The sequence below is a fragment of the Vidua macroura genome, chromosome 20, assembly GCF_024509145.1.
Source record: "Vidua macroura isolate BioBank_ID:100142 chromosome 20, ASM2450914v1, whole genome shotgun sequence".
Lineage (NCBI taxonomy): Eukaryota > Metazoa > Chordata > Aves > Passeriformes > Viduidae > Vidua > Vidua macroura.
Window position 1 is genome coordinate 7,117,130 of NC_071590.1, and position 14,302 is coordinate 7,131,431.

At 62.2% G+C, this 14,302-nt stretch overlaps 4 protein-coding genes and 2 non-coding genes across 7 annotated transcripts; 4 read left to right on the forward strand and 2 right to left on the reverse strand.

Annotated features, from left to right (window-relative positions):
* Positions 1-1,737: 1,737 nt before the first annotated feature.
* PROCA1 (protein interacting with cyclin A1) lies at positions 1,738-4,008 on the reverse strand. The gene is made up of 4 exons (XM_053995676.1): positions 3,658-4,008; positions 2,593-2,725; positions 2,375-2,509; positions 1,738-2,297 (listed from the first exon to the last, which is right to left on the reverse strand). Exons 1-4 carry the CDS (start codon positions 3,827-3,829, stop codon positions 1,793-1,795), a joined length of 945 nt encoding a protein of 314 aa, XP_053851651.1. The 5' UTR covers positions 3,830-4,008; the 3' UTR covers positions 1,738-1,792.
* Positions 4,009-4,859: 851 nt separating this feature from the next.
* Positions 4,860-6,189, forward strand: LOC128817333 (adenine phosphoribosyltransferase-like). 2 transcript variants are annotated; one of them, XM_053995767.1, is made up of 6 exons: positions 4,860-4,953; positions 5,081-5,230; positions 5,364-5,457; positions 5,542-5,688; positions 5,769-5,864; positions 5,965-6,189. In XM_053995767.1, the coding sequence occupies exons 2-6, from the start codon at positions 5,108-5,110 to the stop codon at positions 6,090-6,092; spliced, it is 588 nt and encodes a 195-aa protein (XP_053851742.1). In that variant the 5' UTR covers positions 4,860-4,953; positions 5,081-5,107; the 3' UTR covers positions 6,093-6,189. The 2 variants fall into 2 exon arrangements, with proteins under 2 accessions (XP_053851742.1, XP_053851743.1); XM_053995768.1 differs by having other exon boundaries at positions 5,572-5,688.
* A 220-nt stretch (positions 6,190-6,409) lies between these two features.
* On the reverse strand, positions 6,410-9,506 carry RAB34 (RAB34, member RAS oncogene family). Its single transcript, XM_053995764.1, has 11 exons — positions 9,437-9,506; positions 8,462-8,566; positions 8,287-8,378; positions 7,856-7,921; positions 7,571-7,672; positions 7,437-7,501; positions 7,300-7,351; positions 7,075-7,156; positions 6,904-6,994; positions 6,707-6,817; positions 6,410-6,620 (listed from the first exon to the last, which is right to left on the reverse strand). The coding sequence occupies exons 2-11, from the start codon at positions 8,513-8,515 to the stop codon at positions 6,553-6,555; spliced, it is 783 nt and encodes a 260-aa protein (XP_053851739.1). The 5' UTR covers positions 8,516-8,566; positions 9,437-9,506; the 3' UTR covers positions 6,410-6,552.
* A 129-nt stretch (positions 9,507-9,635) lies between these two features.
* Positions 9,636-11,639, forward strand: RPL23A (ribosomal protein L23a). The gene is made up of 5 exons (XM_053995766.1): positions 9,636-9,728; positions 10,139-10,319; positions 10,554-10,730; positions 11,098-11,167; positions 11,578-11,639. The coding sequence occupies exons 1-5, from the start codon at positions 9,704-9,706 to the stop codon at positions 11,590-11,592; spliced, it is 468 nt and encodes a 155-aa protein (XP_053851741.1). The 5' UTR covers positions 9,636-9,703; the 3' UTR covers positions 11,593-11,639.
* Positions 10,413-10,483, forward strand: LOC128817506 (small nucleolar RNA Z17). The gene has a single exon (XR_008440219.1). It is a non-coding gene; the product is annotated as a small nucleolar RNA Z17 (small nucleolar RNA).
* LOC128817505 (small nucleolar RNA SNORD42) lies at positions 10,961-11,026 on the forward strand. Its single transcript, XR_008440218.1, has one exon. It is a non-coding gene; the product is annotated as a small nucleolar RNA SNORD42 (small nucleolar RNA).
* Positions 11,640-14,302: the final 2,663 nt, after the last annotated feature.

The window sequence follows — 14,302 nt, forward strand, 5'->3', positions numbered from 1 at the left end:
TAGTCAGAGGTTTTCTGCCTGCACCTTGCCCTTCCCTTAGGATTTCCTCAGAGCAGAGTTTTTTGGTGGAAGTCGATGCTCCTTCTTCCTTTGTTGCTTGGTGTTGCCCTCTGTGTGCTGGAAGTTTCACAGAGAAGCTGATTTCTGTTGTTAACAAATAAGGTTTTGTTAAGGATGCACCACATGGAGACATCACACCGACACGGGGGCACCTTCCTGTGGCTATGGGATAGGGAGAGACACTGGGAGAGGGATAAAGTGGATAAAGAAGCAGCTCAGTGTGCTGCTCCTGAGGGATTGCCCGCGATGGGAGAGACATTTCTGAGAGGGAGAGTTTCTGCTGCACACACTCACCCCTCTCTTGCTTTGTTAGTAGGGATTTTCTATGGAAGCAGAGTCTTTGTTCCTTCCCAGTGCTCCTGGTCAGCCTCCTTTGCTAGGAAATGAGCAGGAACAGCAGATCTTGGGAAACAAAGCTCTTCTTTGCATGTAAATGCTCCTGAAGAATGGCAGCGACCCGGGAGACAAAGCAAAGCTTTTTGCACAGAGAAATGCAGGTCCTGGCTTCAATGCCATCCCCTCTGCAGTGCTGAGGGGCTGACAGGGTCCTGTTCCTCCCAAAGCCACCCAGGCCAGTGGGGAGACCAGAGCTCCGAGGTCGCAGGTGGATGAACCTGGCGCTATTTTCTCATTTTGTGAGACTGGACTATAGGAATTTGACTGGGAGCAGCTCCTTGCTGGTTGGACCTGAAAGGGGAGGCTAGTTCTGTGTTGTTGCCTCCTTTCTGGCTGTCTTTGTTTTTAGTTTTCCCTTGCTGTCAATAAAAGTTCTACTTTTGGGAAGCCGGTCCGCCTGCCCCCTGTCCGTGCTTCCTGCCGGGATGCTGTGGCTGCCACAGGGGCTTTGCACCCAGAGAGGAAGCAATGCCTTCCTCCACCCTCGGTATTCCCCCCTGGCCTCGTGTGATCCGCTTATTTCAGGGATTTGGGATTGCACTGCACACTCCTCAGTGTGGGGTTTGCCGTCTGCTTGGCTCCTGGCACTCCAGCTTTTTCCAAGCCTGGTATTTGGTGCTGGTGCAGGAAAATCTTTCCACCACCTCACCAGGACACTGGGCTGAGCCATGCTCCACCCTTGAAAGCACTTTGGAGGAGTTGGTGGCCATGCCCTGTTCCCTGGTCCTCGCTGCAGGGGCCCAGACAGGATCCCCACCCACCAGGAAGAGACACAGGCAGCTCTCTGTGCCCCAGCTCTTCCCAGGCAGCTCTGCCTTAGTCCCAGGGCTGGAAAAGCATCTGTTGTCCCACTGTAAGGAGCCTTGCAGGCATTTGAGGAGCCTTCAGGGAGGGCCAAGCCCCTTTCCTCCCAAAGGAAGGGAGAAGGAATTGATGTTGTTGTGGGAGCATGGGAAAGGCAAGGCATTAAGAGGATGAGAGAACTTGGGTGGTGCAATTCAGAGAATTCCCAGAGAAAATTACATGCCTGGGGAGCTGGAATTTAACCCTCTAGCAGGGGAGCTAAAACTGAGCTCAGCCCTGCTGCCAGCATGTGGCCAGGAGCTGTGTCCCCAGTGCCAGGACAATGACATGAACTGAGGGGAGCAGTGAGGAACAGCTCAAACCCCTGGATACCCACCCAGCTCTAGGTGTTCCCCTCCCATGGGATCAGCCCCAGGATTTCCCCTGGACACAGCCCCTGGTGCCATCCTTTCCCCCAGAGACAAAGCCAAGGATGCATGAGCAGATGTAAATTTATTTCACAGCCAGGACCCATGCAGGGCCCAGGGAGGACTCAAAGCTGCAGCTCTCGTGCGGGCTCAGCCTCAGTTTTACTTTTCAGCCTCTTCTTTCTGTTCCTCTCCTTCCTCCTCCTCTTGCTAGTGGTGGGGACCGGGGAGGGAGTGGCTGGCACTGGCTCCCTGCCCGCTCCCTCCCGTGCCGGGGCATCGCTCAGGATGGTGTTGGATGCTTCCCCCAAGGATGACAGCAGGGCCTGGGGATCAGCAGGGGCAGCAGCTGCAGGATGGCTCCGTGCCCCATTTTCAGAAGAGCCTTTCTTTTTCAGACCTTTCCCTTTTTCTTTCTTATCTTTCTTTCTCTTCCTCTCTTTCTTGACTGCCCCGGGCGCTGTCCCGATGTGATGATCCACTGGGAGGGCTCCTCCCCCTGTGCTGCCCCACGGGGGGCTCAGGGGGACTCCCCTGGGCCTGGCTGCCCTGTCGATGAGCTCCCCCCCATATTCATACAGCACCGGCTCTCGGGGCACCGCCACGGCCACCGTGTTGTACGTCTTGCACCTGCCAAAATTGAGGAGGCACCACAGGGTGGGACAAGCCCGGGCAGGGGACGGTCCCCAGGGCAGGGGGGCACTCACCAGACATAGAGATAGGGCTCCACACACTCCTCCCTGTAGGTGAACTCGAAGCAGGGCACCTGGATGACGTTGAAGAAGGCCTGGCCCACCACCCGCGAGGCCGTGTCGTTCACCCGCCGCAGGCACTCCTTCAACCTGCCCGGGGCAGAGCCGGGCTCAGGGGGCTGCCACCCCCGGGGGGACGCCGGGCTGCCCTGGGGCGCGCTGGGGACGCTCACCTGCGGTCGCAGTCGCAGTGGCTGATGGTGTGCCAGCGCAGGTTGCGGTAGCCGTAGCGGGCGGTGAAGGGGTGGATGACGTGCTGGCAGTGGTCGTGGTCCCGGCAGCACCGGTCCGTGTCCCGGTGCTCCCCTGCAGGGAAACGGGGGCTACAGGCAGGGCTGGGGGGCCCACGTGCAGGGCTAGGGTTGAGCTAGGCTAGGACTAGGATCAGGATTAGATTGGATTGACACATGCGTGGAATCATACTGGGATGGGTAAGGATGGATGGGTAGGGGCTCAGCTGGATCAGCACTTGGGTGGGGACGAGGCTGGCACTGGGTTGGGGACTGGGCTGTGCCAATGCCACACTGGGGATGAGACTGGGACTAGAATGGAGTCCTGGAGCAGGGCCACGAGAGGGTTTAGGCTGGGGTCAGGATAGCAACTGGGAGTGGACCAGTATTGGGATGGGGACTGGAATGGCAGCAGGATGGACCACGGAGTAGGCTGGGGACAGAGGGTGGATCAAGAGTGGACCAGCACCAGAAAGAATTGTGACAGGGACTAGGCAGAGGTGAGCTGGGATTGGACTGGTTCTTGGGTGGGGATTGAACTGGGACAGACAGGGATTGAATTAGCATGGGAACAGGGGCTGGAGTAGAGCAGTACTGGGATGGACTGGATTAGGATTGGTGGGGACTGACCCAGCACTGGGCTGGGCTGGAGTAGCACTGGGTTGGGGATGGGATGGGGATGGGGATGGGGATGGGGATGGGATGGGGATGGGATGGGGATGGGATGGGGATGGGATGGGATGGGGATGGGATGGGGATGGGGATAGGATGGGGATGGGGATGGGGATGGGATGGGGATGGGGATGGGGATGGGGATGGGATGGGGATGGGATGGGGATGGGGATGGGGATGGGATGGGATGGGATGGGATGGGATGGGATGGGATGGGATGGGATGGGGATGGGGATGGGGATGGGGAGAAGGGATTTGAGGAACGGAATTGGAAGGGATGGAAGGGAGTGGGATGGGATGGGAAGATACATGTAGCAGCATCCCTGCCGCCCTTACCCAGCTGCTCGTAGCTGTCCGCATTGCTGCCCGCACCGCACCACAGCGTCCCGGGGTAGGTGAGCCCGCGGCGGGCGCGGGCCCGTCCCGGCGGGGCTGCTCCGGGTGCAAGTGGCAGCAGGAGCAAGAGGAAGAGGAGGAGGAGGCGGCAGAGCAGCCCCGGGGCGCACATGGCACCGCGCCGCTCGCCGCCGTGGGGCCGCCTTATAGAGTGGCGCAGCCCGCCCACGCGGGGCGGCCCGGCACGGCTTGGCACGGCCCGGCACCGTGCGGAGGGTCCCGCAGAGCCGGGGTGCTGCAGCCGCAGCCGCGGCACGTCCCGCGCCGGCAGCCCGCGGGGAAGGGGTCACCCCTCCCGGTGGGACCGGCCCCGTTGCTGTGGCAGCCGGTGGGGTGATGTGCCGGGACCGGTAACGAGCCGGCCCCAAACCCCCGCCCCGTGACGCACCGGCCCCCGCACAGCCCCCGGCCCCGGAGCGGCCTCCGACGGGAGAACGATGCTCCCTGCATCCCTGGCGTCCCACCCCCTGGATGCTCCGTGCAGCCCCGGCTCCCAGCCCACAGATGCTCCCTGCATCCCCGTGTCCCTTGCCGCGGATGCTCCCCACATCTGCACGTCCCACCCCATGAGCGCGTGCTGCATCCCCGTGTCCCATCCCACGGACGCTCCCTGTGGCGCTGCATCCCATCCCGCAGATGTGCCTGTCACAGGACAGCGCAGAGCCCGGTGCCCAGCCGGGCTGGCAGCCCACACCGGCATTCCCAGAGCGCTGCCAGGGCTGTCCCTCCTGGCCAGCTCCTGCCCTTGGAGCCCATTGACAGTCAGGACACAGCCCTGGCTCACTGGGATGCTGTGGGAGCCAGCTCTCAGCGGGGCACAACAGTGCCTGGACACCCCAACAGGGACGTGAGCGGCCTCAAAAAAATCCCTGCACTGCCCAAGACCGCCCAAAGCTGCAGGACATCCCCCTGAGCATCGCCCTGGCTCGCTGACCCTTGCATCACAGGGTGCCACACCACTGCGGCACCCACACTGGCACAGGCTGGGGACACCCCCGTGGGGTGCAAACACCACAGCCCCGTTGCTTCCCACCGCAGCACGGCCTGGCTGGGACAGCAGAGCCGGTGGGGGGACATCACTGGCCCATGGGAAGGGTTCCTGCCTGGCACTGTCCCAGCGTCCAGCTGGCCGAGGGCGCTGGCCCAGTGCCACAGGGGCTGCCCCCGCTCAGCTGTCGCTGTCTGTGACGCTCCCGTGACGGTCCTGCTCGGCTCAGCCCTGCCACCAGCACCCAGGTATGGAGCCAGAACGGGAACCCTGGGCCCTGGGGTGCCACGTGTGGGTGTGGGTGGGGGGGCACCAGGCCGTGGGGAGCCCTGTGGAGAATGGAGGTGGGGAAATCTCACCGCCCTTCATGCTCAGTGCTTGCAGCGCCTGCAGTCCCCACGCATGGACCTGTGCCATGTCCCTGCCACCCGGGAGAAGGGCTGGTACCTGGCACTGATGGCCCCCAACGTCAAAGGTCCCAACTATGCCTGGCTGGACCCCTCCCGGCTCTACTGCCACCCGCAAGTACCCAGTGCCCGGGGTGGATGGCACCCGCGGGGTGCCAGGGAGGGCTGCATCCCCACGGGGCTGCTGGGGCACCCCGCTGTGGGTGCCCGTGGTGGGCTGCGGGCACCCAGCCCCTCCACTCTCCCCCCAGGGCTTGCAGGACTGCGTGGCCGACCTGCTGCAGCCCTTCCAGGGAGATGCCATCGACATGGTGGCCGGCATCGACGCCATGGGCTTCATCCTGGGTGAGCAGGACGCAGGTCACAGGCGAGCGCAGGGCCTCTGCCCCCTGTCCCTGGGGGTCCTGACAGTGCTGTGCCCACCTCCAGGCGCTGCGGCCGCTGCCACTCTGCGGAAAGGCTTCCTGGCCATCCGCAAAGCCGGGCACCTGTGTGTGCAGACGGTGGCACAGCCCTACAGCGACTACTCGGGCCGCCAGAAGGTGATGGAGGTCCGCACCGACGCCATCTCGCCGGGTGAGCCAGCGGGGTGCTCCCCTTCTGGGGGGCTGCAGTGTGGGCACGGGGCACTCACCCACAGCCTCTCCCCCCTCCAGGTCTGCGCATCCTTCTCGTGGACCAGTGGGTTGAAACTGGGGGCACCATGAGAGCGGCCATCGAGCTGGTGGAGCGGCTGGGGGGGGTTGTGGCAGGTAGGGGAGGGCACCCCAGGGTGCACCCATGGGTGGAGTGGGACCACCGTTCCCATAGGCTGTGGTGGCCAGTGCTGAGCCCCACTGTGTGTCCCCACAGGCGTTGCTGCCATCTGCATGGAGAACAGCGAGGGAGGGAAGTGGATCCAGGAGCGCTACAAGTGCTCCCACTGTGTCCCCCCCCGCCTGCAGCCCTGCTTCGACCAGCACCACTTTGGCTGGGACTGATGTGGGAGTGTCACCTCGTGTGTCCCCTGCAGCCCCCCGAGGGACACAGGGCTGCTGGCTCTGCAGGACAGGGATGCTCCTCGGTGGAAGAGGAACTCATCCTCAGTGGCAGCCATCCATCCTCCTGCTTGCCTTGAGCCTGGGGGGCTGCACCCAGGGACAGGGAGACCCACAGCCAGCCCCAGCCCCCTGCCCCCAGCCCCACACTTTTCTTACAAAGCATAAAAAAGATTTTATTACGAGAAAAGGGAGCCTGAGGACATCTCCCCCTGCGAGCAGTACCTGGGTTTGCATAGCTACAGGAGCCACACGGGTGCTCCTGCCCGCCCCAGCCAGGGGTGCCCAGGCAGGCGAGGGGCCGGGGGGGGCTGGGGGTGGCAGGGACGTCTCCTCGGGGCCGGCCGGGGTCGCCCCTCTTTGGTCCAGGGGTGTGAGCACGGAGCGGGCTGGGGCTGTCCCCTCACTGGCAGCACTTGGGTTTCTTGCGGGGCGTTGACAGGTACAGGTCGCTCTCCTTGCTGCTGATCCCTGAGGGACAGAGGAAGGAGGGACGGTGGCTGGGTGGGTGCGGGGACAAGGGGGACACCCACGTAGGGCTGGCCAGGGCTACTCACGCACGGTGTCGCCGATCCTGCGGGTGCTGCTGCCGCGCTCCAGCTCGGCCAGCACACTGCTCTCAAAGGTCAGCGCCGCCACTCGGAAGAAGAAATCCCGCACGTTCTCCCCTGCCCCACGGGAAGAGACCCCCTGAGTGCCCCCTGACCTGGCTGATGCTGGGATCTGCATCCCTCCCCAGCCAGCTGGGACTCACCAGTGAGAGAGGAGACAGCCCAGTACTCTGCCTGCATCTCCTGGGCCACCTTGAGCGCGTCCTTCTCCATCAGGCTGTACTGTGCAGGGGTCTGCCAACCGAGCCGGACGTGGGTGGGTGACAGGGACAGCCAGGGCGCAGTTTGCCCACAGGGAGGGGGGGCACACTCACGCTCAGATCCTTCTTGGAGCCCACCAGGAAAAGGATCACGTTGGATGGGTCGTTCTCCTTCAGGGCGTCAGCCAGCCACTGCCTGTGGGAGCCACTGTCACCAGCTGCTGGCCGAGCACTGCCCTCGTGCTCACACACCACAGCAGCCCCACAACCCCTCTCTGTCCAGCCCTTAAGGCCCCCACGCTCATCCCTGGCCCCACTGCTGGGCCATGTGTCACCTACCGTGTGTGCTCCAGGGACCCCACGTCGTTGACATCAAAGACAATCACGATGGCTGGGGAGGAAGGAGGGGTGAGACGGGGACAGGGACAGGGACAGGGACAGTGGGGTGGGCAGCTGGGCTGCTGTGGGGAGCTCACCCTGTGCTCCCCGGTAGTAGGTGGAGGCGATGCACTTGAAACGCTCCTGGCCGGCCGTGTCCCACCTGAGGGGGGGTGTGGGAGGTGAGGAGGGGTTGCAGGGGTGTGTGGGGAGGGGGCTGGCACCTACTCACAGCTGCAGGCTGAAGGGCACGCCCAGCACCTCAAACCGCTCCATCTCGAAATCCACCCCGATGGTCGCCTTGTAGTTCTTATCAAAAGTGTCCTTGCAAAACCTGGGGGGGAGTGAGGGGGGTATCAACATCCCCTGACCCCCTCATCCCAACCCCTTGGGGGCTCAGCGTCCAGAGTCTGGCTGGAGCTGGGCTCAGCCCAAGGTGCTGCTGCCCTTTGGGGGAGAGGGGTCACTTCCCCCCCCCTCGCCATCCCCCTCCAAGCCTCTCCGGGGGTCCCGTTACCGGTTGATCAGGCAGGTCTTCCCCACAGAGAGGTCGCCCACCACGATGATCTTGGAGATCTTGAACCTGCAGCGCGGGGGACGCGCGGCTCAGCAGGGTGGGGGGCGCACCCCCCCCCCCCCACGGCTGACCCCGGGGGCAGAGGGGCTCTTAGGGTGGGCGGGCATCACCCCACGGCCCCTCGCGTCCGCGGCGCTCCGCATCCCGGCCCTGCCGCAGCTCATCCCGGACCCCCGTGCCCGCCCCGGCCCCGTGTTCCCCCCCGTGTCCCCCCCGCGCCGCATTCCAGCGCCGTGACGCAGGGCTCGGCGTCGGGCAGCGCCGGCAGCCACGCGGCGCCCACGCTGGGGACCCCCACCCGCGGCTGGCGGGCCCCTCGTCACCCCCCCCCCACCGCAGCAGCGGGGACCCCAAAAGCAGGCGGGACTGACCCCACAGTGCCCGTCCGCTGCTCCTGGCAGGCGCTGGCCGCCGTGGGGTGGAAGGCGGCGCGGGTGTGCAGGGCGGCCTCCTTCCGAAAACACTGTGCGGGGGACAAAGAGGGACAGCGGGGTGACCGCGGGGCTCGGCCGGGTCACCCCCGGGCCGGCGTGTCCCCCTGCTCACCGGGGGCAGGTCGGCGATGACCCTGTCCCTGCGGACCGGAGCCAGCACGTTCATGGTCCGTGGGTGGCCGCGGGAGCAGGGATGGGATGAGGGTCACCGCGAGGTCTGGGGACAGAGAGAGCAAGGAGTGGCGATGTCCCCGCGTCACAGTTGTCCCCGTGAACAGCATTTTGGGGCATGGTTGTCCCCGTGCCCCCAGGTGGGGCTGTCCCCTTATCCCAACAGTCTCCACTTCCCCAGGACACGGCTGTGGCTGTGTCCTGATTCCCCACGTCACCAAGGATGGCTGTCCCCACATCCCTGCCACCTTGAGCCGTGGCTGTCCTCACACCCTGGGGCACAGCTGTCCCAGTGCCCCAGCCATCCCCGCATCCCGAGTGTGCCATCCCAGGGTATCAGCGTCCCCCTGCCCTCAGGTGTGGCTGTCCCGCAGTGTCCCACACCCCGGGACACAGCTGGACACAGCTGGACACAGCTGGACACAGCTGTCCCCGTGTCCCACCGCCCTCACATTCCTGCGCACCCGGGTACCACTGTCCCCATGATCCATCCATCCCCGTGTCGCAGCTGTCCCCAGGGTATCACTGTCCCTGCCCCGCAATCTCTCTGTCCCCAAATCCCACCCAACCCCATCCCCGTGTCCCGCCCGTGTCCCGCCCGTCCCCGTGTCCGCCGTGCACAGACCCCGCCGTCCCCTCGCCTCATCCCAGTCCAAGATCAAGCTCTCCCCGCCTCGTCCCTGTCCCCACGGCGAGGGAATGAAGCGGGGTGTCCCCGTTACCGCCAACCTCACAGCGCCGGTAGCGGTGCTCGGTGCTTCGCGCCCAGTCCCGGAGTAACCGGCGTCCTGGCCCCTCCCACGCCCCCGAACGGGGGCGTGGGAGGGGCCAGGACGCCGGTTACTCCGGGACTGGGCCATTGCGCTGCTACCACCGCGGTGGGACCCCGGTAATCCCCCGCCACCCCGGGGCTCACCCCGGTCCCGCACCGCCACGACGGCGGGAAGGGACAGCAGCGCGCCAGACTACAACTCCCATGACGCCCCACGGGGCACGGGGACACCGCTGCGCGTGCGCGCAGGAGCCCGTCAGTGAGTACTACCACTACCGGCATGCTTCGAAGGTGTCGCGAGAGTTGGGGCGGCGGGGCGATGGGGGATTCCGTCTTGCTCCCGCGAGATTTGGGGGTATAAGCCCGTGCAGCGCGGCGTGGGAGACCCCTTTCGGCTTCCGCCTGGCCAAGATGGCGCCCAAGGCGAAGAAGGAGGGTGAGGGCCCGGGGCGCTGGCTCCGTGTTGGCGGCGCGGGGCGGCGTGTGGGGCCCCGCGGGGTGCTGGTGTATGTCGAGAGAGGGCCCGAGCTGAGCGAAACGGGGAGTAGCGCAGGGTTCCAGCGCTGTGTTAGGCGCGGGCACGTGTAGGTGGCGGGACAGACCTGCCGGGTTGTCTGAGGGAGGTGGGGGATGTTCCCATCTCGATGCTGGGACTCGTGCGTGGGGAGGGAATAAGTGCCTTTTTCCGCACGGAAGCGGGAGGCTTTTAGCTCAGTTGGGCGTTTTGGGGCTCCTCTCGGTTGGATGAGGGAGCGCGGGCCGCTGGGTGAGGTCCTGCTCATGGAGCGGGGGAAGCGCGCCCCGACCCTGCAGATCCCTGTGGTGCTGACTGAGCTCTCCTCGCAGCTGTGCCTCCGAAGACAGAGGCTAAGGCAAAGGCGCTGAAGGCCAAGAAGGCCGTCCTGAAGGGGGTCCACAGCCACAAGAAGAAGAAGATCCGCACGTCGCCCACTTTCCGCAGGCCCAAGACGCTGCGGCTGCGGAGGCAGCCCAAATACCCCCGGAAGAGCGCCCCACGGAGAAACAAGTGCGTGGGGGGTGTGGGGCTCTGCCCTGCGGGGGGGTTTGGAGGGTGGGAGCAGCCCCGTGAATGGGCTGGAGTGGGGACCTGGTGCCTTGGGATGCAGGTGATGATTTTAAGCGACCAAAGCCTGAGAGTTTGTGATTATGACCTTAGGTGACTGATGCACCCCAAAGAAAGCCCCTGAAATTCAGAGGAGCAGCCGCCAGCCCTCTGTTAATCACAGGGCTTCTCTTGCAGGCTGGACCATTATGCCATTATCAAGTTCCCTCTGACCACAGAATCAGCGATGAAGAAGATTGAGGATAACAACACTCTGGTGTTCATCGTGGATGTCAAGGCAAACAAGCACCAGATCAAACAGGCTGTCAAGAAGCTGTACGATATCGATGTGGCCAAGGTCAACACGTTGATCAGGTGAGAAGGGGGAGAACGGGTCCCTGGTGGGTGTGAGGTGCTTCTTTTTAGCAGAAAATGGGAACACGTGTGTGAGATTCAGCAGATGTGGGATAAAGCTCCATGGATAAGTGCAGCTTTTGACTGAGCACATCTTGGTGGAAGTGGGAGATGTTGGCAGGCCAGAGGATTGGTTTCCTCAGGGGGCTCTTTGCCTCTTCAAGGAGCACTTCTGACACCCAGGGAGTCCTGTGCAAGTGATGTAAACTTTGATTCCACTGAGTAATGTGATGCTTCCAAAGGAACCACTGATGCACATGGGAGTTGCAGGAATGTGGAGCAGGGGGGAGGAGTTGCCTCTGTCCTGATGCCTCCTGTTCCTCTCTAGGCCTGATGGAGAGAAGAAGGCTTATGTCCGACTGGCTCCAGATTATGATGCACTGGATGTGGCCAACAAGGTGAGATGTCTCTAAAACGTGGAAGCTTTTTTTTTTTTTTTTTTGCACCTTGTCTCGTGTCTCCTCCACTGATCGTTCTTCCTGAGGTACTTGAGTGGTGGCACTTGTGTGGCCTTGTAGCCAGGCAGGATCTGGGTGCTGAGGAGCCACGCTCTCAGTCAGTTCAAGGTGGTTGAGGTAGGCAGGAGGCAGAGGTGGTACAGAGCGGAGTAGGGAAATGTACAGCACAAGGATCACTGTGGAATAAATGTACAAAGTGGATGTGCAAAGCTCTTGGGCTGGTCTGGGAGGAGGAAGCCTTGGAGGACAGGAATCCTGGGGAGATGCAGCCATGGCAGTGATGTCTGTGGTGGAGGCTCTGCCTTTCTGCCACCATAACATCTGTTTTAACATCCTTTGCTTCTTTCCAGATTGGAATCATCTAAACTGCATCTGCCGAGGACTGTACAGACTAATAAACATTGTGACACCACTGAGGGCTCTTGTGTTTTGTGACAGCAGAGCCCGTGTGAAAGAGAGCACCCAGCAAACTTCTGGGCCTTCACTTCATTACAGGGGTTCCTCCTTCCCTTCCTGGCAGTGGGTGGGCAGAGCTGACTGCACCACGAGAGGGTTGTGCAGGGGCAGTGCTGCCCTACTCAGAGGGTGTCTGGGATCCTGTCAGCGTGAGGTGACACCTAAATCTCAAGTATCTCTTCATTTTCCCCCAGACCTGTTGTGTCTTGCATTTTCTTGCACAGGGTAATTAGGATGTGTTTGTGATCAGTGTTTTGGGTGTCCTGTGTCGCTTCCTTGTGGAGCAGACCACGGGTGGCCACAACAAAAACCTGTCAGTGGCTCTGATGTGACACAGGTGACCTGTCACACCATTTCCCCAGCGTATCAGCTCCCTGCTTATGCTGCAGGTTCACTTGGAACCCTCCTGCTAATCCAGCAGTGGAGGCTTTGTGGGTTTTTCTGGCACAATCTCCACTCCATCTGCTTGCAGCGTGAGTTTCCCTGTTGCTGTTCTCACAGGGTTCACTGTCCTCAGGGTTGTTTCCAAATGCTGCTGTTGCTGCCTCTGCAATGTTTGGCTTTAAGTGTCTAGATGAAACCAGGTTTTAGAGTGTTTGGAGTCAGGAGACTGTGGAGCACTGGGTGAGAAGGGAATGGGGGAATTATGGAAAAGTCTTCAGGCTACTTGACCTTAAGTACCTACTTAGACTTGACTGAGAAAGATGATGAAAGCCATGACCAAATATTGATTGGGGTATTTGGGCTCTTGAAGGGTGGGACACTGAGTTCCTTCAGGCCTCTTGTGGAGGGTGGTGGATGAAAAGCAGGAGCTGCCCTCAGGACTAGGGTGGAGCTTTGTGCTGGGTTGTGTGGCCCTGGCTTGACACCCCTCCCCTTGACAGCCCCCTTGGGCTTGGGGGAGGTGGGCAGGAGGTGCTCCCTGCCTGCTGAAAGGGATGAAGAACTGCCTGGAGGGAGTGCTGCTTCCCTGGCACCACCAACCCAGCCTCTTCCCTGTGGATGCATAGCAGCAGGGTGCCCTGACCCCCAGGCACCTTTTTACATGTAGTCACATGTAAGAAAGAGGTGGGAGAAGTTGCCCCTCTTGTAGCAAAGCTGCTGTCATTGCTGGACAAGGATTGGGTCTGGAGAGCCTGGATGTGCTGCAGCCAGAGGCTGGAGGGATTCCACATCAGCATGACTTGCAGTCAGCCTTAGCCTTACCTCAGCTCAGCCCAGTGGTGCTGCCCTGGTACTTCTCTTGCTCCTGGCTGCCAGCCTGCCTGATGCACAGCTGCACTGCTGGGGGATGCTCCAGGAGGGGAACAGCAGGGAGCTGTGCTCCCTCCTTCGGGCAGCTTTGTCATGCCTGGCCTTCCACACTGGTTTAAGGACAGGGGAAGTGTGGGCTGGTCTAAGCCTGTGACCTGCTGGGACAGAGCTGTGTCTGCTTCAAGTGGAGAGACAAGGGAGAATGTGTGCAGCGATAGGGGAAAATTAATGTTTGGGCCTAGCTGTGATTGCAGATGCAGTCATCTAAACTGCAAAGAAGCCATGAGGCTTAAGCTACAGCTGGAAGATGCACACAGCTGTTGGGATGTGCTGCTGAGAGCAAGGCTGGGCCCTGCCGGGGCTGCTGAGCTCTGCTTCGAGCAAGGAGGGACGAGGCAGCAGGTTTGGAGCTGGTATCGATCCCTGCCCACACTGTCCCAGCTATCACATCTCTGTTCCAGCTGCCAGGCTGTTCCTGGCACTGGTGTCAATGCACACCAGGGAGTCCCACCAGCATCCAGATCCTGTGGGGTGTTCCCTGGCTCTCTGGTGGAAAGGTGATCCCCCACTGCCTCCCCTTAATCACCGGCTTATTTCAACCGCAGTGCCTGTCTCTGCCTGAGCCGGGCAGGTGCTGGGGAGGGTGGGACAGATCCTGCCCGGAGCAGGATCCTGCTGGGCAGGAGTCCCTCTAAGCCCCGCTGCTAACACTGATCCCGGAGCTGTCACATCAGCGGGATTTGCCTCTCTGGTGCTCCACAGGACCGGCTGGGCCAGTTCTGGCCCTACTCTCCCAGGGAGCTGAATCCCCTTCTGCAAGAGCTGCTGGAACCACCCTGGTCCTGTGGCTGCAGGAGAGGGGCCAGCATGCTCACGGGGCTGCAGCTGCACTGCGCGAGTGAAGACTGCTCCAGGGGGATGCAAGCATGCAGCAATCTTCCAGGAAGAGCCCTTGGCCTCACATGGCTTTTCCATGCCAGCTCCACTTCACGTGGCTGCCGGGTGAGTCACACAGGCCAGCCAGGCTCCTCACCGCCAGGCTGGAGACAGGCAGGTCAGGCACTGCCACAAGGCTCGGTACCTCTCCTGGTTCCCTTCAACTGTTCCCTGCACAACCCTGGGTCTCTGGAAGAGCAGAGGAATGAGGAAGAAGAGGGGAACCCATCCTCACAAGAGACACAGTTGTGCTGTTCAACGCTCAACTGGGTTGGCAGGACCCAGCAGGCTGAAAGGTCCCTAGAACAAAGCGAGCAGCAGGAATGTGCCCTGTCCCTCCCTGAGAACTGCCAGCCCTCCTCTGGGAATGGAGCACATCCTTTCCCAGAGCCCTGGCCCAGGGGGAGTCCCCGACCTGCTCTGCCCCAC